Consider the following 26,112-nt stretch of genomic DNA (forward strand, 5'->3'; position numbering starts at 1 on the left):
GTGATCTGTCAAATTAAAACGCACCGTTTCATTAAATGGTACAGCCAGTCAAACTTTGGTGCACAATCGGTATACCAACTCGCTTGACTTTAGAGTTTTCCATAAAAAAATAATAATAAAAAAGAGTTAGGCCTCTTTTATTTATGAAAAACACTACTTACAACCGGCTGAGGAAACCCCAGCGTAACCGGGGTATAAAAAAATTTATTTTTTCTCTCTCTTCTTTTTATTCCCCCCTCTCTCTCTATCAATTTTTTCTTCCTCTCCTCCCTCTCGTTTTTCCCTCCCGCTCTTTTCTTCGTTTCACTCATTATCCCCTTCCCCCCTTCTCTCATTCATTTTCAGTTCTGGAGAGTGAACTTGCATTTTTAGTTTTTGCAATGTTGAAAAAGAGTCCAAGTTTTACATTTGACCGTGACGCAAGTTTCGTAAATGATAGTGAAATTTTTACAAATGCTTTGTTTGGTTTGCAGGGAAAAGAAAATTAATAGACTCTCAATCTCAAATATTTTCACATTTGAATTTCAAAAATTCTTTTCTCAAACTTTTACAAATTGGTAAAAGCCGTTTGGCACCCACGCTGGGTGCTTAAAATTCAAATTCATTTGTTTAAACTTTTACAAACTAGTTCAGTTATTACTTCAAAAAACGTTTAAGAAAACTAAAGAAATAAGTAGAGCTACTTAGAAGTCTAAGTTCACTTTAGCCCAAAATAACTCAAGCTTCTGGGTCAATCAGTTCATATGAACACTTCAGGACAGAAAGATAGAGGATGAAAGAGAAGAGGCAAGAAGTAAGAAGCTGAATAACGCTTTTTAGTGAGAATGGAGAACTTCGTCTTTACTTTACTTTCCGTTGCAATGGACACTGGAAAAGGTCAAGAAGCAGAGATGGCTTTGGTTTTAGATGTCTTTACCGTGCACTCACCTTTCCATTACAATACTTTTTTGGTTTTAGTTTTTTTTTTTTTAAATATATAGGCTGTCAGCCGATTACCCGGCGGTTTCGCACCGCCGGTTGTACGTAGCAAAAATGTTTATTTATATAGAAGAAATGATAAAAATTAAAAATTAAAAAAAATATTATTAGAACATAATTTTTTAATATAATATTTATTTTAAAATTTAAAAAATTAAATTATTTATTATATTTTATGTGAAAGTTAGAGAAAATTATAATAATTAGATGAGATGTGATGAAATGATTTGTAAAAACAAACGAAACTTATTAATTATCTTTTAAGAGATGCATGAGAACAAAATGAGATAAGAAATCTGTAAATACTAATGAAATAATTTATTAATAGTAATAAAATAATTAGAGTTATGATATTTTATGAAATTTTGAAAAATAAAAGAAAATAAATTGAATAAAAATATTATAAATTAAAATATTATTAGAATATAATTTTTTAATATTATATTTGTTTTGAAATTTGAAAAAATCGAATTATTTTTTGTATTTTATTTGAAAGTTTAGAAAAATTATAATGATTAGTTTGAAAGTATTTATGTTTGAATGATATTTGAGAAAGAAATTAGATGAGATAAGATGAGATGAGATAAAAAATATTACCAAACATTAATTTAGAGAGATTTGGATAGTGAGTTGAGTTAAGATGAGATGTGATTAGAGTTGAAAGTTGAATAAAATATTATTATAATATAATTTTTTAATATTATTTTTATTTTAATATTTAAAAAAATTAAATTATTTATTAAATGAGATGAATTAAAATAAATTGAGTTGATATTGGTTTGAGTTGTTATCAACTTGAATCCAGAATGGATATTCCTAGTGGCCTGCCCAGGGCTTACTGCTGTGCCCTCTAGTGTATTTATTTATTTTTTCTATTTTTTTAATATTTTTTTAACATACATAATTATTAAAAAAAATTTAATTAATAATTATTTTCTTAATTATTAAATAATAAATAATTAAATAAAATTAAATAATCCGTCGGAAAGTTTGAGGTTGCAGTAGCATTTTCCGTCCAAAATACCCCTTCATAGGATGATATAAGCTCTACTAGCGAAGGAAACGATGAATCATCATCGTCTCGGTCTCGGCAGCCTCCTTTACTACCTCCCTGTCGTCCACTCCTCCCCAACTCAACCTCAATTACACAACGCCCTCCGATCGACGCCCACGATGGGGACAACTCAAAGGCCTCAGCCTCCGGTGGCCAAGAAGGTGGAGCACCTCATGGAGATGTTCGGCGACGTGAGGGTTGACAACTTCTACTGGCTCCGCGATGACTCCCGCTCTGATCCCGACGTCCTCTCTTACCTCCAAAAGGAGAATGCCTACACTCATTCCCTTATGTCAGGTAAGATATCATTTTCATTTTCACCTTTCTCTCATTATTCCTTGTTTCTGATCGGTTAAAAAAAAGACTCAATTTTCATCTTCTTTTTATATAAAAGGCACGCAAAATTTTCAAGATGAGCTCTACGCGGAGATAAGGGGCCGGATCAAGGAGGATGATGTGTCTGAGCCTGTGCGCAAAGGGGCTTACTACTACTACCGGAGGACTCTGGAGGGTAAGGAATACGTTCAGCATTGTAGGCGTCTTGTACCCAATCCAGAGGCCCCACCTTCTGCGAACGACACCATGCCTACAGGACCTGATGCTCCTCCGGAGCATGTTATCTTGGATGAGAATGTTAAGGCTCAAGCTCACGATTATTATGTCATTGGTGCTTTCAAAGTTAGTCCGAACAACAAGCTCGTGGCCTATGCGGAGGATACAAAAGGGAACGAGATTTATACCGTTTATGTCATTGATGCCGATAATGGGGTTCCCGTGGGGAACCCTATAGTGGGTGTGACTTCCTATCTCGAATGGGCAGGTGATGAGTCTTTAGCGTACATCACCATGGATGAGATTCTCCGCCCTGACAAGGTTATTCTACTTCCTTTTACTATGAAAAATTATGGCTCTTCTGTGGTTAGCTTGTTATGGTCATGCTCTATTTCTTTTCTTGCCCAATAGGCCTGGTTACATAAATTGGGAACAGAACGATCAACGGATCCTTGTCTTTATCACGAAAAGGATGAGACGTTTTCTCTGGATCTTCAACCTTCTGAGAGCAAGAAGTTTTTGTTCGTTGCATCTGAAAGCAAAAATACAAGGTTCAACTTTTACCTCGATGTTTCAAGGCTTGAAGATGGGCTTAAAGTTCTTACACCTCGTCTAGATGGTATCGACACATCCGTCAGCCATCGTGGGGATCATTTCTTTATTAAGAGGAGAAGCGACCAGGTTTTCAATTCAGAGATAGTAGCTTGTCCGATGGACAATACATCTGCAACTACGGTTCTTCTTCCGCACAGGGAAAGGTAATCAATTTCTACAGGCTTGATTATGGCCTTTGCTATTTCCTTTTTTTTTTGGGTGTAATATTCTGAGTCATTTCTTGCGATGTATGTTAATTATGATCTAAGTAATTGTATTGTTAACATTAGACTGTAGATTTGTTTGTGATTTACATTTCTCAAAAAATTAGACACCCCATCTGCTCGGATTTTGGTTTTTACTTCTATGGGTTTGCGGTTCTAGTGAATCTGAATGCAGTAAGTTGTCTTTCAGTAGGCTCTGTCATTCGTCTCTAGTGTGTAAAATCTATGAAAGCGACTCGTGAATTCTTCTCTTTTGCATGGGGACCCTTGATCGTGTCATAAAAAACAGTGTTTTTTCTGAATTTTGATGCCATTTCAGAATAGCAGGTTCTAAAATGAAGAACTCAAAATGACCTGAAGTCTTTCTTATTGCTTCTAAATTGAAGGATTCTCATTTTCCCGTAAATAACAAACTTCAATGTGTTTTTTTCTTATATAAAAAGGACATGGAAGTTTGTAATTTTTATGGGTTAACTACTTAATCATTTACCACTTGCTCACGTTATTGCTGTAGTTGAATTGCTAACTGCTAATCTTTGTATGTACTTACAAATAAAAAATTGCTCGTTTTTGGAAATGTGTAAGATTATGATGCAACAACCTGAAATTGTGTGTACAATTGAAAAATTTTGTGTAGAACATGCTATATCTTTTATAGTTACCATTCTCTCAATACCCGTCGAGGGCACATGGTTCCCTAATCTAAAAGCTTATCATGTTTGGATTTTGTCCAGCGTAAAAATTCAGGATATACAACTCTTTAAGGATAATCTTGTTGTATATGAGCGTGAAGAGGGTCTACCAAGAATAACTATTTATGGCCTTCCAGATGTTGGAGAACCGCTTAAGAGTCTTCAAGTTGGTCATAGAGTTGATTTTATTGATCCTATATACTCAGTGGAACCATCAGAGTCACAGTTTATTTCCAGCATTTTACGTTTTGAGTATAGCTCAATGAAGACTCCACACTCGGTGTATGATTATGATATGAAAACAGGCATCTCTGTTTTGAAGAAGATTGAAGCAGTAAGTTTTATATACAAATCCTTTTCGCATTATTGTGTTCTTCATTGACTTCTGATTTACATGCTCAGAACAATAGGTATAGTTATCTTATCCAATCTTTTCAATGAGCATGATTTCTGCCAACTTATATATTTTTTCATTTTCCCGTGGTTGCAGAGTTAATGAGCCAACTGCTCTGTGTGGGTGTGACATTTGAATTCATAGTTTATATGCTTGCTTGTTTTATAAAACCATAATTCTACCAATCAAAAGGATTTTAATAACTCAAATCTTTTTCTTTTTTATACTTGCTCAAACACTAATTAAGCCAAGAATCCTCACAATGGGAGGGATGGCAGAGAACAAATACTTAATCATTGAGGTTAGTCTTGAAAATGGTTATTTAACAGAGGATACAGGAACATTGCTGAATTGGTTTTATAATTTGGGTTTTCAATATTGTGTAAAAAGATCTAGGCAACATAGATTTATTAAAATCTTGAAGTATGACGAAATAAAATAAATTTTATGCATTTGAGATTCATAGATGTATCTATCTCAGAATAAGTTACAACATATGGATGTATAGATGTTTCAATGTCTTCTTTTCAAAGTATTATTTCTAAAATTTCAAAGTATACTTCCTGCCCAGAACTAGCCAAATCTTTTGCGATGCCCTCGGTCCCCGCTTGTGGTTTGGCGGGTGGCCACAATGTCGGGCAACACCCCTTATGTTCTGTGGAACATTGTGTGCTTGTATGCCTGGCATACATGTTTAAAAATACTCATAGCGGAAAGGAGTTAAGATACTTGTCATAACTAGAAACATGAGTACCAGAGAAATACATTCAGACCTGGTTTGGATGGTGAGTTGAGACGAGATAAATTGAGATGACTTATGAATAGTAATGAGATGGTTTGTGAATAGGAATGAGATGGCTTGTGAATAAGAATGATTTTTTTTGAGTTAAAATGATTTTTTTTATAGTAGTAATGATTTTTTTTTGAGTTAAAATGTTTTATGGGGTTTTGGAAAATGAGAAAGAAAAAGTTGAATAAAAATATTATAAAGTTAAAATATTGTTATAATATAATTTTTTAATATTATTTTTGTTTTGGAATTTGAAAAAGTTGATTTTTTTTTTTTTATTTAGTTTGAAAGTTTGGGAAAGTTGTAATAATTAAGAAATGATTAGATGAAAAAGTTGAAAATTTGAAATTGAAAAATGTTTGTGTTTGTAGTGTTTGGATATTGAGATGAGATGGGGTGGAAACATCTCTCTATTCAAGCCAGGCCTTAATTCTCTAATTGAAATATCCATAAGCCACAACAATACCACCATCATAGTTAAAATATTAAAACTGAAAAATTTGTTCATCCCCCACTTGAAATAATATCATTGTAATACATAAATCAAAATCTTAGACGGGGACAAGCACCCATGCTATTCCTTGGGTTGGGTCGGTTCTCCCTACTCATACTCGTCTTGATTGCCTAGATCTGCAACAAATTCTACAGTTCCGAGGAGCAAAATTGTAGTGGGACTACTACGGTGAGATTTTGAGAAATCTTAGTAAGTAAGAACTATACAGATAGTTATAAAATTAGAGATGACAATAAAACATGGCGGAAAAATAGTACTCAAGGGACTCTGGGCAACGAGACCTGCTTATCTAGGAAAGGAAAAAAGCATTTGGTACTTTGCATTGGGGAAAGCAACACCTCGAGCAGCAAAAAGACATTTCACAATAAGGTGAGGAAACCGAACGATACTATTCACAAATCGTATGCTTCAAGAACTTGAAAAGCAAGCATTGAATTTAATATCTTGAAAATTTCAAGCAATCTTAAGTAATATAGTTTCGTTGGGTGCTTCAGAAGGAGTGTTGTTGATGTGAGACAAGAGAGTGGTGGAGTTGGTAGAGGATTGCATTGGGAATTATTCAGTGGTTGGTTCTTTAAAGAATATTGAGGATGGGTGGAGGTGGGCTCTTGCGGGCGTGTATGGGCCTAACGTAAATACTGATAGAAGTTTTTTGTGGGAGGAACTGGCGGGTTTGTATTATTTATGGGATTTACCTTGGTGTTTGTGTGGGGATTTTAATATTGTTTGTTTTCCTAGTGAGAGGGCGGGGGCATCTACTTCGACTGGTGCTATGGAAGACTTTTCGGAACTGATTTTTGATCTAAATCTCGTGGACCTCCCTCTGGTAGGAGGCTTTTACTTTGTCTAATAGTAGAGGGTGGTCAAGGTTGGATAGATTTCTAGTCTCTTCTCCTTGGGAGACGCATTATCTGAATTTATGTCAGAAGAGGTTGCCATATGTTTTGATCATTTTCCCATATTGCTAGATTGTGGTGGCATTCATGGGGGTAGGTGTTATTTCAAATTGGAGAATATGTGACTTGAAGTAGGGGGGCGTCGTGAGAAAAAGAAAAGTTAGAAAAAGTTAGAAAAGTGAGGGGGGCGGTGTGGGTTAGGTAACTTAGGTTTAGGGTTTTTTGAATTTTAGGTCTAAGGGTATAAAAGTAAATTCAATTTTCATAACGAGTATAAAATAGTTTAACGGGTCAACCCGTTTTGATCTGACCCCGTTAATGCTAAATCCTAACCTGCTTTCATCGTGTCGTGTTCGTGTTGGGTTAACGGGTTGTGTCACATATTGCCACCCTTAGCTTGAAACTGATGGATTTGTGGAGAAAGTAAGGAATTGGTGGGCTTCTTATTCCTTTCATGGTACCCCTATTTTTATTATGGCAGGTAAACTTAAAGCCCTTAAGATTGATTTAATGAAGTGGAATATTGAAGTCTTTAGGCATATGGATGAGCTAAAAAATCTTCTTTGGGATAGGGCTAGGCAAAACCTCCGCCGGCTCCGACTCTGACTTCGGCTGACGCTCGCTCTGACTTCGACTCCGACTTCGACGGATTCGGAAATTTCGGAGTTTAGAGTAGGAGTTGGATTCCATATTAGCTTTGAGCTCCAAACTCCGACTCCGATTAATTTTTTCGGAGCAAATCTTTGCTTTGATCTCTGTTATTTGTTCATTGTTGCCCCTTGCGTAGCCTTAAACTTTATCATTTACTTTTCCGAACAAAGAAAGAAAAGTCTATATTTTTATTAGCTCCCGTGTATGTAAGTCTGTTTGAAATCAACTTTATTCTGACCAATTTTATCGAGTGTGCTAATTCCCTTTCACGAGGTTGCTTTTTATCTGACCTATCAAAAAAAGAGGTTGCTTTTTATCTGAACCAGTTGTCCTTCTGAACCAACTTTGCTTTTTACGTGCTTTCATGCTTTGGGTTCAAATCACCGTCCTTTTTTCTTTTTAAAGATTTTTGGTTCTAGGGTGATTGTACATGTCTAGTTTTATAGCCCTATGAGTGTTAGTAACAATTCGATTTCTCGTTCTTTTTCATCAACGGCTCAATTTATTTGATTCAGATATAGTGTGCAAGCACACACATAGAGACCAGGTTTCTTAGTAGTCGAGCTCCTCAAGTCTTCTTCAACCATGGTTGTTTATTAGAGGGTATTTTTGAATCTTCGTCGTCCTCAAGTCCTCTTCAACCATGGTAGTTTATAAGAGGGTATTTCTGAATCTTTGTCGTCCGTTTCAACTCCTACTACATAGAGTCTCCTCCCATTTTCTTTATGCTTTTATCGAGTCATCTTCTAAGGATGACATACTCTTCCTTCTCGAGGCTCCATACTAAATATCATCACGGTGATTTTAGCAGCGTCGACGATGCCACTGTTCGACGACGGCGGTTGACTGAGCCATCTCTCTCACTATTTGACTCCGATGCTCCGATTCCGACAACTCCGATCAGAGTACAAGTGCACTCCTGATCGGAGTTGGAGTCGGAGTTCAGAGTTGGGCTTTTCGACTCCGTCGAAGTTGGAGCCTAGCCCTACTTTGGGATGAGTTGCATACTTTGGAGGTTGGGGAGGCTAATGAGTTGTCTTTGTTGAGAAAGAATGAGATGGTGTCTGAAATAGAGAAGGTTTTGTTGATGGAAGAAATTTCATGGAGGCAAAAATCAAGGGTGATTTGGTTGAAGAAGGGGGACAAATGCACTAAGTTTTTTCACAAGATGGCTAATTCTCATAGGCGTAATAATGCGATTGAGGTTCTTCACTCCGGTACTAATGTGTTCTAATCCCCTGATGATATTCAAGATCATATTGTAAATTATTATGAAGATCTTCTCAAAGAGACAGCGGAGTGGCGTCCTAAGCTTGATGGCTTGAATTTCGATCAGCTGGATGTTAGTGTAGCAAGCTGGTTGGAGAGACCATTTGAAGAATCTGAAGTGCATCAGGTGGTGAGAGGTATGTGTAAAGATAAAGCTCCGAGCCCAGCTGGTTTTTCTTTGGCTTTCTTTCAAGAGTGTTGGGACATAGTGAAGGAAATGTGATGCGGGTTTTTTATGAGTTTCACCTTTGTCACAAGTTTGAGAAGTCCCTTAATGCTACTTTTATTGCCTTTATTCCAAAGATAACTGGTGCTAATGAGTTGAAAGATTTCCGTCCTCTTAGTTTGGTAGGCGGGATTTATAAAATTATTTCGAAGGTGTTAGCTAATTGTATGAGTTTGGTGATGTATAAAATTATTTCTATACCTCAAAATGTTTTTGTTCGGGATCGGCAAATATTGGATTTAGTTATGATTGCGAATGAGTGCTTGGACAGCCGAATGAGGGAAGGTATTCTGGGGGTTCTTTGCAACTTGGACATGGAAAAGGCATATGACCACGTGTGTTGGGATTTTCTTTTTTATATGTTGAGAAGATGTGGCTTCGGAGATAGGTGGTGTGGTTGGGTTAAATGTTGTATTTTGACTGCTTAGTTTTCTGTTTTAGTTAGGGGTGTAAGGAGTTCGGTCCAGACAGGAAAAATCGATCGGACTGGACCGAACTCCACACCGGTCGGTCTCAGTCTCATAAATTGTGGACTGAGAAAATTCGGTCCGGTACCGGGGTCTATAAATTTTGGACCACACTGGACTGAACTCCTATTTATATTTTAAAAATATTTTTAATAATTTAATATATTATTTTTATTTACTAATTATATAAGTTAATGATGTAAATTTCATCTAATTTATTATCATTGACTATATAAAATATATTTTTTTAATGAGTTAGTTACATAATCTAATAATCCACACTAATAATTCACTTAATTTTAATTTAGTAATTTAAATAATTTTTTTATTAATTTATTTGAAAAACAAAGAAGAAAAAAAAATAATTGGGCCGGACCAAACGGACCTATTGGTCCTGTCCCTATGGATGTTTAGTCGGGGGAAAATTTCGGTCCATCCCCCCCCCCTGCTGATTGGACTGATTTACACCCCTAGTTTTAGTTAATGGTAACTCTTGTGGATTTTTTTAGAGTTCGAGGGGTTTGAGACAAATGGATCCATTATCCCCTTTTCTTTTCGTTATAGTTATGGAGGTGTTGAGTCGCATAGTGGAAGCTGCTGTAGGGGGAGGTTTTCTTGCTGGTTTCTAGTAATAGTGCTTTATCCATTCCCACTTATTGTTTGCAGATGATACTCTTATTTTCTGTGATACGGACAGTGTATAAATTCAAGCTTTAATGGTTGTTCTATTGTGTTTAAACTGTTTCGGGCCTCAAGGTGAACTTGGGAAAGTCAGAATTGGTTCTGGTGGGGGATGTGGAGAATATTGACTTTCTAGCGGATTTGTTGGGCTGCAAAATTGCTTCCCTTCCAATGAATTATCTTGGGCTTCCATTGGGGGCATCTTTCAAAGCAAAGAATATTTGGGATGGTGTTGTAGAGAAGGTTGAGAAAAGATTGTCAGATTGGAAGCGGCTATATCTATCAAAATAGGGGAGATCAACCCTTATTAAAAGTACCATTTCCAATCTCCCAACATATTTTCTTTCTTTATTTCCATTACCAGTGGGTGTGACAAATCAGATTGAAAAATTGTTTAGAACTTTTTTGTGAGGTGGCAAGGGGGAAGATAATAAATTTCATCTTGTGAGTTGGCAAAGGGTGAGCAATCTGATTGTGTTGGGAGGCTTGGGGGTGCGAAATTTGAACATTTTTAATAAAGCTCTACTAGGAAAGTAGTTGTGGAGATATCAATTGGAAGATGATTCGTTGTGGAGAGAGGTTGTTGATTGGAAGCATGCAAGTGATTAGGGGGTTTGGTGTTCCAAGGAGGGTAGGGGGACTTATGGTGTGAGCCTTTGATAATTTATTAGAAAGGGGTGGAACATTTTTGAAAAATATCTAAAGTTTGAGATTGGAGAGGGTGTAAGAATACGTTTCTGGTTTGATGAATGGTGTGGTGAGAGAGCTCTTCATACTGTTTTTCCGGATGTCTTCAGCTTGATTGGAAATCAATAGGCTGCTGTCTCAGAGGTGTGGTGTCTTCTAATGGGACTGTGCATTGGAGTGTGGTTTTTACTTGAAATGCACATGATTGGGAAATTGATGAGATAGCAGGTTTTATCAGCTTTTTGTATTCCCTGAAAATAGGATGAAATGGGAGAGATCGAATGCTATGGAAACATACGGGGGGAGCAACAAGTTTAATGTTAAATCATTTTATAAGGTGTTGTTAGATCAACAACATATCTCGTTTCCGTGGAAGAGTATTTGAAGGGTTTCTGTGCCATCTAAAGTTGCTTTTTTTACTTGGACAACTGCTCTAGGGAAGATTTTGACGGTTGATAATTTAAGGAAACGTGGGATGATTGTAATAGAGTGGTGTTTCATGTGTAAGAAAAATGGTGAATCAATTGATCATCTACTTCTACAATGTGAGGCGGCTAGGGAGTTATGGGTTGGCTTTTTTGGAAGAGTGGGTTTGAGTTGGGTTATGCCGAAGAGTGTGGTGAAGCTTCTAGCATGTTGGAATAGGCATCATAATAGTTCTCAACTGGCAGCGGCGTGGAGGATGATTCATTTGTGCTTAATGTGGTGTTTATGGATGGAAAGGAATGAGAGGTGCTTCAACAACAAGGAGTGAGCTGTGGAGTAAATCTGGAATTTTTTTGTATCTTCTTTGGTTTAGTGGTTTTCTGCTATTGTACTAAAGGGAGAGAATGTTCATGAGTTTTTGTTTTCTTTTCATCTTTCTAGAATGTAATTAGGTGTCTCTTTTGTATTCTTCATGTGTACATGGGCTTCGCCTAGTTTCATTTGATCAATAAAGTTTCTTATTTATGAAAAAAAAAGTAATATAGTTTTTTTGATAGGTAAAAGAAACAATGAAAGTAACAAATGTGGATGAGCAACAATTGAATTGCTAGTAAAAAAGATGACCAAAACGATTTCTCAGCCATTGATTTTTTGCTATAATATAGTTTCAATGCAGTAAAGCCATCCAAGCATCCCGAGCTCAAACATAAATCCAAGTTCCATAAAATTTTGAGAACCCCAGTTTCGCCAGTTAATTGCAATTTCCATGAGGACCCCATGCCCTTTTTACTCATCCATCCTAAAAACACACCTTTTAATGTATGCACCACAGTCTCCCATATACTACTGTGCACACATTGGCTCTCTTTGTCACACTATTGGTAACGACCGCGCATGGGATTTCGTTACAAGCAACACCTGGCTTTGTGTCCCAATCCTCAACCACGGCGTTCTCTAGCATCCACTACCAAGAGGCAATGGCTACGGTACGAGATATGTCACTCCATCATTACATGCTCCTAAGTGACAAGGGGAGCTCCATCAAGATAATGTCCTATTTCGGCTTAGGGTCGTGAGACACACGCACACTCACAAGCACCTTAAACTAGCAGACAATCTACTTCCTTCTTTCTTGTAGAGAGTTAAACAAAATCACATATATAACATTATGGAGGAAATCCAAGTAAAAAGCTTTCTTGTGGAAAATTATGAAAACACATAAATAGATCTTTGTATGAACGACACATGAATAGGATTGCATGCAGATAAGAGAGAGTTATGAGGGATTTCTAGGTAATTAGGACTCTTCTTAACATACACGTAGGGCTTGCATACTATACCATCATTCATCAATTTTGTAAGTATCGGTATGGTGAATACTTGTTTAGCGTAAACCTTTCCTAAGTCTGGTCGTTGTAGAGATGTTGCAATCCTAGCGGTATCCTTCTAATGTCCATGTGCATGCTTGAGTTCCACTCTTTGGGAAATTAGGGCTCACTCAGAGAGAGAGAGAGAGAGCAAGGTGATATCCAGTGAGGAGAATAAAAAGGGAGGGAAATCTCTCACAAGTACGGTCGTGAGATTGGTTTGTTGGTCGGCGGTTGCTCAGTTGTCTAGGTGTATGCCTGATTGGGATAGTAGCATACTTTTGAAATGATTAGCTCTGCCGGAGTTCAGAAGCTCGGCCAATGAGTGACCACTCACGGAGTCTTCTAATGGGGTTGGCCTCCCAGATTGCAGCGGGTGAATGTTATATGTCGATAAAGTCATTGCTCGTGGCCGGATGAATGGTGGATCCATGACTCTTTCGCTGCGATGTTGTTTAGATGGCATTGTGAGGGCTTCTAGTTGAGATGTCATTTCTGAGCACTCCCATGCTGTTTCTGGGCACTCCAGTTCTCTGGGCACCTGACTAACCTCACACCGTGTTGTTTGGTGCTCGCCCTGAAACGGGTTTGTGCTACACGTTGCTTGCTCGTTGTATTCCTTTTTGCCCATACTATAATACACTCGCCTATTCTTTGCTTGCTCGTGTCGCTGCTCACACAAAACGCTGTATTGCTTATGTTTCTTGCCTGTGCGTCGCTTATTTCTCCTTTGTTCGCCTACACCCTTACTCACCCAAATGACGCTTTAAATCTATCAGTTCTACCTAAGCCTATCCTCACCTCACACTATCTTTCCTTTATTTGAATCTTTGCCTACCCAAGGCCATGCTTGCCTAAGGCTTGTTTGCCAGAGGTTTTTAGTTGTCTTGACCGTTTGTCAGGGCTTTTCCTTTGCTCTCGAGATTTGTAAATCTTTTACTCAGTCTCACTTAGCCCATCCAGTGGGAGTTCCTTTGAAGGGCGCGGTCCTCACATCTTTCTCATGGGTTTTCTCACTGTAATGGAGTGAAGAAACTTTTTTTTTTTATAAGTTAATGGAGTGAAGAAACTTGGAGACTGAGACACGTCTAATTGATATCATCTTATGGGTCTTTGCAATTCAACTGAAAGTGATAGAGAAATCCTTTTGCTTTGGATTCAAGGGTATATCCCCATTTTTCTTTTGCTGATTTCTTTATTATGTTTGGTTTATACAGTTTAAGTTTAGGTAGATCTAGACTGAAACTTCATGAAGTTCGCTTCATCTTCATCTCACATTGGTTTAAAAAGAGCATGCATTGCAAGTACATGCCATTTACGTTTTCAAAATAGTAGTCTGATAAAAGTATCTTGGACTTATGTCCTTCTGTATTTGTAAGTCCATTAATATTGAAACAATTGATGATGTCAATGAAGACTGGTACCATTAATATTTTCTATGACACGTATACTTTTTTTTCTCGTGCAATAGAGTTAAAAGAAAGAAATATCTAAGTTTATTACAGATATTTCAGTTATTCATTATTAATTCCATCTTCTGTGTGCTATTTTCTCATTGTTTGTCTAATTATGCTAAAATTTGGATGTCATAATTCAGTATCTTCCTCGACTATCGTAGGTGTTGGGGGGTTTTGATGCTCTAAATTATGTCACTGAAAGGAAATGGGCAAATGCTCCTGATGGCTCTCGGATTCCTTTATCAATTGTTTATCACAAGCATCGAGTGAAACTTGATGGGTCGGACCCATTGCTACTTTATGGCTATGGTTCTTATGAGGTAATAAAGCAACCCTGGATTAAATTGTAGATGCTTGCGCAAACAGTGATTCATAGGCTTTTGGTACCATATTGATGATGGTAAAAAGGCCACTGGTTTTCTTGAATTATATTTTGTCATGGTATGACTTTTAAAGATAAAATCTTCTTGTCGTAGACGTTGTTTTGAGATATTATTATTCTCTGTTGGCAGAATTTTGTACCCTGTTTTCTCATCCATAATTCTCTTGCACTTGTAACAATAATGCTGTGCAACTCATTCAAGTTTGTCTCAATGGATTTATCCATTCATTTCTTGAAAGCCTCCTCAGAAACTTCAGGGCTCTAATTAGAGGCCACTTTTCCGTGTTCCATTTATCTGGTCTAAGAAGTTTCTGTTGGCCAATCATGCAAATAATGCAACAGTCAATTGAGATGTTGCTAAGATGTCTAGGTTATGTAATTGAGCATTTACTGTCATTTGATCATATTATTCTTCAATTGGTCTGATCATTTTAGTTTTGCAATTGCAAATTGGTCTGGATGCAATGTCCTTCCATTCATGTATCCTCTTGCTTCTTGTTTTTCACTTGCACTTGATTGTTTCTTTTGAAGTCACTCAACAATCCAGAATCTCTTGTTCTGAATAGGTATGCATAGATCCCAGTTTCAAGCCATCAAGGCTATCTTTACTAGATCGAGGTTTTGTTTATGCAATAGCTCACATCCGTGGAGGTGGTGAAATGGGGAGGCAGTGGTATGAGGATGGGAAATTTCTTAAGAAAAAAAATACTTTCACTGATTTTATTGCTTGCGCTGAGTATTTAATAGAAAACAAGTACTGTTCAATGGAAAAATTGTGCATTGATGGAAGAAGTGCCGGAGGATTGCTCATTGGTGCTGTTCTTAATATGAGGCCTGACTTGTTTAAGGCTGCTATTGCTGGAGTACCTTTTGTTGATGTTTTGACGACAATGCTGGATCCAACCATTCCCCTTACTACTTCAGAGTGGGAGGTATGCTTCCTTCCCTCGTGAGACAATGATTTTATTGCTATATCAACCTTCAAAAGGTTTACATATTGGGTGGTGGTACACAGATGGTGACCAGTGAATTAGGTCTTCAACTCTATTTTCTGTTATGCAGGGTAATATAAATATATTGCACAAGAATACATTTCTGTACTAACATACTGTTTTATGAGACTATACCTGCAGCCATGCCATTCAAATACCAAATCTCTAGTTTAGTGGCCCATGTCTTGTTAAAACAGATTACATCACTAAGACATAAGATTCCCCGAAATTTGAGGTCCTGCATTTTCATACTTACTCCATACTGGTATCTTTTATCGAATTTTTATTTGCTCAATTGGTTCTTTACATTGTTTGTGGTGCTAGAGATCTATTTTTTTCCCATCTTGTCTGTCTTTGGGATTTTAATAGCCACTGGGAGCTGCATCTAGGCCTGCTGCAATTTTATTTTGGTGAAAGATACACTTTGCACCTCCAAGTACAATACAAGCTATACTTTGTGCCCCCCACACTACCAAAATTAACACATCCTACTCAAACTACTAAACACCAACTGTTGGAAAGTTTCTAAATCTGCCTGGTCAACTTTACTGGATTCTAGGGAAATATTGGCTGTAAATGTGTGAAGATTTTAGGAGATTTAGTTTCCTTAGAAGTTAGCATTTAATTTATTCTTTCCTTATTTTCTTCTGCTGTAATTTATAGATACTGCCTTGTATCTTTGCTACGAATTAATGAGAATTATTCCTACGAACTACTCTCTCATTCTAGATGGTATCAGAGCAACTCTAGTTCTGATTCGTCTAAAACCCTAATTTCTCTGGTGGCTCAAATCTGACCCTCATCTCTTGGGTTTTATATTTCAAACAAGGCCAAACCCGAACCAAAAACTACCCATTCTGAACCGTACTTTTTTTTTAAAATTTTAGAAGTAACCCATTCTGAACCATACTCTGTCCAAATCACCAACATACGACTGAAGGAGGCTAACTTCCTGCGGTGGTCACAATCAATCCGGATGTATATTCGTGAGAGAGAGAAGATAGGATATTTGACTGGTGAAACCAAGGAGCCTGAGAAAACAGAGCCATCCTATGTTGTATGGGATGCTCAGAATTTCATGGTGATGGCGTGGCTTGTGAATGCTATGGAAGAAGAGATTAGCACAAATTACATGTGCTATTCTACTGCAAAGGATCTCTGGGACAATGTTAGTCAGATGTACTCTGACCTTGGAAATTACTCTCAGATATATGAATTGCAGCAAAAGATCAGCAATACTCACCAAGGAGAAGGCAGTGTAACAAGGTATTTCAATATTCTTCAGGGACTATGGCAGGATTTAGACTTATTCAATGATTATGAATGGAAAAATCCTGATGATTGCAATCACAATAAGAAGATGGTGGAGAATGCCAGAATTTTTAAATTCTTGGCCGGACTTAATGATGAATTTGATGAAGTCAGGGGTAGGATTCTAGGGAGACATTCGCTACCTCCACTCCGGGGAGGTATTTTCTGAAGTGTGACGAAAAGATTGTCATCAGAATGTCATGATGAAAAAAAAAAAGAGGATGAAACCGTGGAGACTTCTGCATTAGTTGCTGCCAACCCTACTCCTTATGGTGCTAATAGCGCAGATTTGGCCACTAACAATGTTTCTGCACAACGGCCTTATTCTAACCAAGGGAGGTTTGAAGGAGTATGGTGTGATTACTGTAATAAGCCACGCCACACTCGAGAAACTTGCTGGAAACTCAATGGAAAGCCAGCAAACTGGAAGAGCAGTAAATCTGGAAGCAACTATACAGTAGCTAAAGCCAATGAAGCCAAGGCTAATTTCCTGAGTGCTGAGCAAGTGATCACCTTCTTCAATTGCTGAAATCCACTCCTACATCCGGTCCTCCTATTGGTTCCTTGGCCCAAACAAGTGATATCTCTAGTGCCTACTCTTGTGGCTTAGCTCTTGTACCATGGATTATTAATTCTGATGCATCCGATCATATGACTAGTACTTCACAATTGTTTCAATCTTATTACCTTTGTCCTGGTAATAAAAAGGTTAGAATTGCATATGGGAGTTTTTCATCCATTGCCTGAACTGGTTTTGTCCAAATCTCTGAGAAAATCGAACTAAAATTTGTCTTTCACGTCACTAAAATTGCTTGTAATCTGCTGTTTGTTAGTAAACTCTCACGGGATTCTAATTGTCGTGTCATAATTTTTTATTCCCATTGTGAATTTCAAGACTAACTCTCAGGGAGGATGATTGGCAGTTCTAGGATGATTGATGGACTTTATTATTTCGATGAGAACCTATTCAACAATAAACAAGCTCAGGGTTTGAGTAATAGTACTAGTTCAATATTTGTATGTGAACAAATAATGCTTTGGCATCTTAGACTAGAACATCCTAGTTTTCCCTATTTAAAACATTTGTTTCCTAGCTTATTTAAAACCTTGGATTGCAACTGTCTTCATTGTGATACTTGTCATTTATCCAAGAGTCATCGAAACACTTATAAAAAATTTATCATGCTTCAAAACCTTTTTATTTAATCCATAGTGATGTTTGGGGTCCCTAAAAATCACTACTGCATCTGGAAAAAATTGGTTTGTGACGTTTATTGACGGTCATAAACGGTTGTGTTGGGTGTATTTGATGAGTGACAAATCTGAAATTGAAAAAATATTCAAGGAGTTTTATAATATGGTTGAAAATCAGTTTCAAACAACAATTAGTATTCTTAGAACCGACAATGGTATTGAATACTTTAACAAATGTTTAAGAATGTTTCTTTCATTAAAGGGTATTCAACATCAATCCACTTGTCGTGACACCCCACAACAAAATGGCATTGCCGAGAGAAAAAATCATCACTTATTAGAGGTTGCATGAGCCATACTGTTTTCTATGCATGTTCCTAAATATTTATGGGGTGATGCTCTTTTAACTGCATGTTATCTCATTAATAGGATGCCTACTCGAGTTTTAAAATACATCACACCTTTAGCTTGCCTAAAGGAGATTTTCCCTACTTGTCGGATAACATCATATTTGCAACTAAAAATTTTTGGGTGCACTGTTTTTGTTCATATACTGACCCATCTTCAAGCCAAACTTGATCCTAGGGCAGAAAAATGTGTTTTCCTCGTATATGTTACTAATAAGAGAGGGTGCAAATGTTTTAATCCCATAACAAAAAAATTCACATAAGTATGGATATCGTTTTATTGAAAAACAGCCTTATTTTAACCATAACTATCTTCAGGGAAAGAAAGAGAAAAGTGAAGATGAGTTCACGCAAACTTCTACACCTCTCCCTAATGTTTTCCTTGACATTGACATCCATACTTCTCCTTTAAAGGTCAGGAAACCGATACTTTACCTAGTGAAAATAATGGAAATACTAGTCTACTGGTACAAGGCATGAGTGATTCACAAACAGGGAGAGAAATACTTCTAGATATTCCCTCATCTGAGCTTCGTGTTTATACCAGAAGAAGAGATCGTTAGAATAATAGAAATCATTCTTCAAATCCGGAGCAAGTCCAATCATCATCACCTCCACAAGTTGGTCATTCAAATACTCCAGGTACCTCTTCTTCTCTTGCTCCTTCTGTTGATAATTCAACTGATCTTGATCTGCCTATAGCCCTTAGCAAAGGAGTTCGAACTTGTACCACACATCCTATTGCCAAACATCTATCCTATCATAGACTCTCTGATACTCATAAGGCCTTTACATCAAGTGTTTCTCATCTGTTTATTCCAAGAACCATTCAGGAAATTGGCACTTGGGAAATTGGTGATCTATCGGAGGGAAAGAAGACTGTTGGCTGTAAATGGGTATTTACAGTTAAATTCAAGGCATATGGTAGTATAGAGAGGTACAAAGCAAGACTTGTGGCGAAGGGGTTCACTCAAACATATGGAATTGACTACCAAGAAACATTTCCTCCTGTAGCCAAGATGAACTTAATCCGTGTGTTACTCACTCTAGCAGGTCACTCCAACTGGCCCTTATATCAATTAGATGTGAAGAATGCCTTCTTAAATGGAGACCTAGATGAGTAAGTTTTTATGGATCTACCACCAGGCTTTGAAGGCAAAGGTGGCAAAGGCAAGGTGTTCAGGTTGAGGAAATCATTGTATGGACTCAAACAATCTCTTAGAGTTTGGTTTGAATGCATTGGGAAGGTGGTAAAGAGTCACAACTACTGCCAAGGTCAAGCTTATCACACTATGTTCTATAGACACACTGGTGGAGACAAAGTAGCTATTCTTATTGTCTATGTTGATGATATTATTCTGACAGGTGATGATAGCAATGAGCTTGAGAGGTTAAAGAAGATTCTTGCTAAGGAGTTTGAGATCAAAGACTTAGGTAACTTGAAGTATTTCCTTGGTATGGAGTTTGCAAGGTCAAAGAAAGGAATTTTTGTTTCCCAACGAAAATATGTTCTTGATTTACTTGGAGAAATAGGATTCCTAGGGTGTAAAGCAGCAGAGACACCGAACCTAAGACTTCAACTAGCTAAATCTGAAGAAGTAACCAATAGAGAACAATGCCAAAGATTGGTAGGGAAACTCCTTTATCTCTCTCACACACGTCCCGACATAGCTTTTGCAACAGGTGTGGTAAGCCAATTTATGCACTCACCAGGATCTGAGCATTTTGATGTGGTTTACAGAATCCTAGGGTACCTAAAGGGGACTCCAGGTGAAGGCTTATTATTTGGAGGTCATGAGAATCTACAAGTTGAAATATATACTGATGTAGATTGGGCTGGTAGTGTCACTGATAGAAGATCAACTTTTGGCTCTTGCACATTTGTTGGAGAAAACTTAGTAACATGGCGTTGCAAGAAACAAAATGTGGTGGCAAGGAGTTGTGCAGAGGCCGAGTTTAGGGCTGCTGCTCATGGAATTTGTAAAGTGCTGTGGATTAAAAGATTGCTGGAAGAATTAAAGGTTACTAATTCACTACCAATGAAACTGTATTGTGATAATAAAGCTGCAATAGGTATTGCTCACAATCTAGTTCTTCATGATAGAACAAAACATGTAGAGGTGGACAAGCATTTTATCAAGGAGAAAATAGATAGTGGGGTAATCTATTTACCCTATATCTCGACAGCTGAGCAAGTAGCAGACATACTTACAAAGGGACTGCCAAAGAAACAATTTGAAAACTAATCAACAAGCTGGCCATGGAAGATATCTTTAGACCAGCTTGAGGGGGAGTGTTGGAAAGTTTCCAAATCGGTCTGGTCAACTTTACTGGATTCTAGGGGAATATTGGCTGTAAATGTGTGAATATTCTAGGAGATTTAGTTTTCTTAGAAGTTAGCATTTAATGTATTCTTTCCTTATTTTCTTCTGCTGTAATTTATAAATACTGCCTTGTATCTATCCTAAGAATTAATGAGAATTATTCCTACAAACTGCTCTCTCATTCTAGACTAACGAATAGCACGTTTGTCCAATTTTGGCTGCTAAGATGGACGGTGCACATTATAACTTTTTGGTATTTAGAAATGCAATGTATCAGTGTTAATAGTTTGATGTGCAGAGTGTAAAATTTGGATGGTTGGAGGGTGCAATGTGTGATTTCCGCTTACTTTGAGTGTTGTTTTGGATAATTATCTAAAACATGATCCTTTGGTGTCTGTCAAAGAAGCGGAAATTATGTTCATTCATTCTACAAGTCCCTCCTCATCATACAAAATACAAGTCCATTCCCTTGGAAGAACATATTAAAGCCTCGTTTGGTTGTTCAAATGAAACACAAAAATGTGAGATGCTTTCGTATGTCCAAACACCCTTAGGTATCCAAACGCGTTAAGATACACCCAGATATCTCATCCCATGCGTTCTCTACTTTTCTCATCTCTATTCATTGAGAAGACCTATCACCAGTGAGCTGCCCCAAGGCTAGCCTGAAATTGATCCCATGTTGCCCTTCCTCCTGGTTTGATACACGCCATTCCCTTCCTCCTCCATTCCACGATGCTGACAAACTCATCACCGAGTAACCCATTCCCTGGTCGATTTGGTGTACCTTATGAAATGAAGAAGTTTTGGGCATCAGCTTTGAAAACAAAAGAATTTTAGAGGGAAGAAAAGACTCCCAAATGAAATGCCCACACCACAGGAAACAGACATTTTTCTTTCGGCCAACATCCAATGACTACACGAGAGGAAGAGATATCCAAAATTGAAGAGTAAAATAAAGATCAAAGGGAAAAATGTGAGCGAGATTGTATCAGCAAAATTACTGGTTGTATCCACCACGAAAAAGGCGGTCGATCACAGTCGTGAGCCATGAATTATTTCGCGGAACGAAATCTATTGTGCTTCAGGTTTGGATGTGCTGAAGATCTGGTAGCTTGCTTTTATTGAGATTAGCGTGATGGGATAAGAAGAAGAAAGAAAGAGGAAAGGGGAAAAAACAAGAACAAAGGGAACATAAAAGGAGAAAAAAAATCACACAAACACACACACACACACACTGTATTGCTGCTGAAAATGCTAAACACACTGCTGTTTTGCTAAAATAAAAATGCTAAAAACACACTACAAATGTATTTTTTCTATGATTTATTTATAATTTTATTTCAAAATGATGACAACAGTGTAAAATTTAAATTTCAAATGAAAAATATAATATATTTGATAAAATGATATTTTCACTTTAATTAATTATAAAATAGATTGTAAATTAGTTATATACCAGTTTCATTATTTTATGGTAAATCTAGAGGTTATTCTGCCATTATTTCATTATTTTATACCAGTTCCGAATTAAATAAATTTGGGAAAAAATAAAATTGGGAATTTTCCATTTAAATATGTTTGGGGATTTTTCATTTAATAATTGATAATTGATAATAGAAAATATATTCATCAATATTAATCAATCAATTAAAAGTACTTTCCAATCATTGATGGGACCCACCACTTTTTCAAATCCTCATAAAAAGTTAAAATCATCTCATCTTATTTTATACATCCAAACATATCTTACAATGGGACCCACACACTTTTACAAAACCAACTCAAACATCTTAATGAAACCTTCTCACTACTATTCACATAGAATTCTCATAATTTCTCTCTCATCTCATTACCCAAGCATGCCCTAAGGCTCCTCTAAAAGCTCCATTGGAAGAACTTATTATTGCATTGTGAAGTAGCCATGAGCTTATGGGATGATATCTTCGCTAGAGTGGGGTTACTTTGGGTGATGCTAAGAAGGGTGGTGGATTTTCTAGCAAGTTGGAGAGGCATCCAAAGCTAATCCTCAAATTGTAGCTATATGGAAGATGGCCCTGATTTGCCTTTGGTGGTGTATATGGATGGAGAGAAATGAAAGGAGTTTCAATGATCGCAAATGGACAATAGATGAGCTTAGAATGTTTTTTCTTAATACTTTATTCCATTGGTCGATTCTAATAGACCTTGATGGCATGAACATTCATGATTTCCTTGTATCTTTAGACAATCACACATAGGTGTTGCTCTTGTATATGTCGAGTACATGGGCCATGCTATTCTCATTAATGAAGTTTCTTTTTTACTGACCAAAACAAAATTATCTTTTAGTTGATTGCTTTTTTTTTTAACCTTACTGCAGGAATGGGGTGACCCGCGAAAGGAGGAGTTTTACTTCTACATGAAGTCATATTCCCCTGTTGATAATGTTAGTAGCTCGTCTTATATAGTTGACCAGTATTCTCTGAACCGTGAAGAGCTACATAATTCATCATTCACCATTTGAAACACGATGCTAGTTTGTTTTTTTACTATTCTTGATATCCTTTCTGATCTGACCTTTAGCCTTATGCAAATAGGTTAAGGCACAAAATTATCCGGACATTCTTGTAACAGCTGGTTTAAATGGTAAGTCTAAACATTTTTCCTGTGGATTTCAATTTCTTCATTGTCAACAAACGTAGTTTTTCCATGACTGCTATAACTAGCTTCTTCTCGTTAGTGTATATATTGGAAATCACCATGACAGCATGCACAAAGTTTCAAGTAGATTCAGCTCAATCAATATTCAAGTAGTCAAATGTTCAAGATGTTGGGTCACCAAGCTGGTTGAATACCCAAACAAGGGAGCCTGCCTAAGCCTTATGAAAGTCTTTGTAAATTATCTAATTTGGTTAAATTATTGTTTGTTGTCATGGTAATGTCCATGGGTCACATTGGACGCTTATTGCTGATCCAACAATGTGGCTCACTCGCATAGTTGACCAGTAGGATTGATATTGTAATTTTGGATATGATGAATATATTCCTTCTCCTGACATTCAATTTGAACCTTGTACACTATGACAGATCCACGTGTTATGTATTCGGAACCTGCTAAGTTTGTGGCAAAACTGAGGGATCTGAAGACTGATGATAACCTGCTAATATTCAAGTGTGAATTTGGTGCTGGTCATTCTTCAAAGTCAGGAAGGTAATCTTTTTTCTATGCATTTTACCTACAACTATTTAAGTTTGTAGGTGTAGGTCTTCTTTTCTAACGTTTTCCTTTTCTTTCTACTCTGTTTTTAAAATAGGCCCCCCAACCCCCAAGACTTGAACGCCACAGTAAATATCACAGTAAATATGGCAATTTTGCCATAGCCATTGACCTCCTCCAAGTACCTAATTTAGTAATTTGTAGGTATTTACATTTGCCGTCCCACGTGTTTTTAGCAGTGACCTCTTTTTCTTGCCGGTAGCATGACCTCCTGTCAATTTTTTTTCGATACCTCCTGTTACATTTTGTTTCTTTTTCTTCTAGATTTCTAGACTTTTGCCTCTCATTTTTCAACTATTACTACCTTTTTAATTCTAAAATTATATAACTCTAATTGAAACTCAATTTTTCATCTTATCTTCTTTTATATTTTGATTAATTTTTTGAAAAATGGTTCTGACAGGTAAAATTTTGAAAGTTTAAGGGAAAAATACTTGTACAAATGCAGTATATAAATGTACTTAAATTTCTTATTTCAAAGGATATTTTAAACAAAAAAGAAGAAAAGTAAATATTTTCCAAAAAAATTACAGATTTTTTATTTTATTTTATTTTATTTTATGTGCATTTTTGCTTAAATTTGATACAATTTTTTGTCCTTCTGAATTTTGGTGAACTATCTATTTTTGTATAATACATATTTTATATAAATTTAATTAAACCTTTTTACTCATTTTGTTTCTGTCCAAGTTGACGGAGCAACTTAATTCAACCCAACAAAATTCAGAACCCCAATATTATAATCCTTGCTTAGTCCCTGGATAAAACTGATCTGTGATCCAAGTTTGGATCTTTGCTACGTTTACGTGAAGTTATTTTCGCAAATGCTAATGGGCATGAGATTCTAATTATATCCATCATGCTAACCAATACGTGAGATGGTCCTTCTTGCTCCGGCTGGCTCCCCCTCCATTGATCAAAGATCTGCGTTTCTAGAAGCTTTCTGACGTGGGCTTGCATGAATTTGTACTTCTGACTTAACAGAATCCCTATAGCGGTCCTTCATTCCTTTAAAAGGGTGCCTTCTGTCTTTAACTACCTTATTATTTTATTATTATCATCATCGTCATCATTATTATTCTTTTTGGATGCAGATTTGAGAAGCTTCAAGAAATTGCATTCATGCATACTTTTATAATGAAGGCTCTAAATATGATTCCTGACCATGGATCTGGGCAGAACTGATGGATTGCTACTGCCTTAGGAGATGAAAGAATCCTCAGTGCCTCACTCATCGCTGAACGGTATCAGCAACATCTTGCATGGTAATTTTGTGAAGGATGATTATCAACATTCTGAATGTTTTAATCTTGTATTACCTTCCTAAGGGGAGAAAAATGAATCATTTACAAAATCGTGCAGATTCATTTGAGGTGTTGATTGCTGAAGGTAATAAAATAGTATGGAAAACAGTAGTACATTAAGAGATACAAGATGCCAGATATCCTGCTTTTTTGGACTGTTTTCGTCCATAAGGAACTAAATATGGACGTAGACCTCGCCCAGAAAATACATATTATGGAGGACGCTCTAGCGGCTACTAATATGATGTTTCGCCCTGATAGCGAGAAACGGAGTTGGCGTGAGAAGAAACGCTCTAGAGATGCAAAAAGACTGCCTCTGATCTTCTCTTAGGCTAGGTTTGGATTAAAAAAAAACATTTATCTCATCTAGTCATTATAATTTTTATAAATTCTCACACAAAATATAATAAATAATTTAATTTTTTCAAATTTTAAAATAATAATAATATTAAAAAAATAATATTTTATTTAATTTTCATTCCAACTCATCTCATTTGAAATTACTATCCAAACCTTCCTCTTAGGCCTTGTTTGTTTTCCAAAAACATCTCATCTCATCTCACCTCATCATTACAACTTTCTCAAATCCCTACACAAAATAAAATAAACAATTCAATTTTTTCAAATCTCAAAACAACAATTATATTAAAAAATATATTCTAATAATATTTTATTCAACTTTTTAACTTTAATCTCAACTCATCTCATCTCATCTCTGAAAACAAACGAGCCCTTAACCTTTGTTAATAGAGAATAACTTATAACCGGCGTTTCCTATAAGGGCTTATTATCGGAGACTAATGTGGACATTCCATGTAAGGAGTTGATGAAGACACTGGCCATTATGGGCTGTAGGGGATCCTTTGTGTATACCCCACCCCCCCCTCTCTCTCTCTCTCCCGAACTTTCCATCTGTAAAAATCCCTCAAAAAAAAAAAGAAAAAGAAAAGATTGTTATAATTTCTTTCCCAGTAATATCGATGTTTAATGGGTAATTTCCAAGTGAAGCAATAAAAGCTG

General features: G+C 36.7%; 1 protein-coding gene across 2 annotated transcripts; it reads left to right on the forward strand.

The window, feature by feature from the left end:
- Nucleotides 1-1,960: 1,960 nt before the first annotated feature.
- LOC109020252 (protease 2) lies at nt 1,961-25,232 on the forward strand. 2 transcript variants are annotated; one of them, XR_002000916.2, is made up of 11 exons: nt 1,973-2,329; nt 2,427-2,905; nt 2,996-3,342; nt 4,137-4,428; nt 14,081-14,239; nt 14,868-15,233; nt 22,892-22,957; nt 23,109-23,157; nt 23,599-23,722; nt 24,883-25,053; nt 25,151-25,232. XR_002000916.2 is itself a non-coding variant. In XM_019002705.2 (10 exons), the coding sequence occupies exons 1-10, from the start codon at nt 2,044-2,046 to the stop codon at nt 24,971-24,973; spliced, it is 2,259 nt and encodes a 752-aa protein (XP_018858250.1). In that variant the 5' UTR covers nt 1,961-2,043; the 3' UTR covers nt 24,974-25,232. The 2 variants fall into 2 exon arrangements, 1 of the variants encoding a protein (XP_018858250.1); XM_019002705.2 differs by having other exon boundaries at nt 1,961-2,329; nt 24,883-25,232.
- Nucleotides 25,233-26,112: the final 880 nt, after the last annotated feature.

Source organism: Juglans regia, chromosome 6 (genome assembly GCF_001411555.2).
Source record: "Juglans regia cultivar Chandler chromosome 6, Walnut 2.0, whole genome shotgun sequence".
NCBI classification, from domain to species: domain Eukaryota; kingdom Viridiplantae; phylum Streptophyta; class Magnoliopsida; order Fagales; family Juglandaceae; genus Juglans; species Juglans regia.

Bases quoted from the DNA above. Each gene is read 5' to 3' on its own strand.
- LOC109020252 (XM_019002705.2), top strand. From the start codon at position 2,044: ATGAATCATCATCGTCTCGGTCTCGGCAGCCTCCTTTACTACCTCCCT. The intron at 4,429-14,080 runs GTAAGTTTTATA...CGACTATCGTAG, and splicing joins TTTTGAAGAAGATTGAAGCA to GTGTTGGGGGGTTTTGATGC. The intron at 14,240-14,867 runs GTAATAAAGCAA...TGTTCTGAATAG, and splicing joins ATGGCTATGGTTCTTATGAG to GTATGCATAGATCCCAGTTT.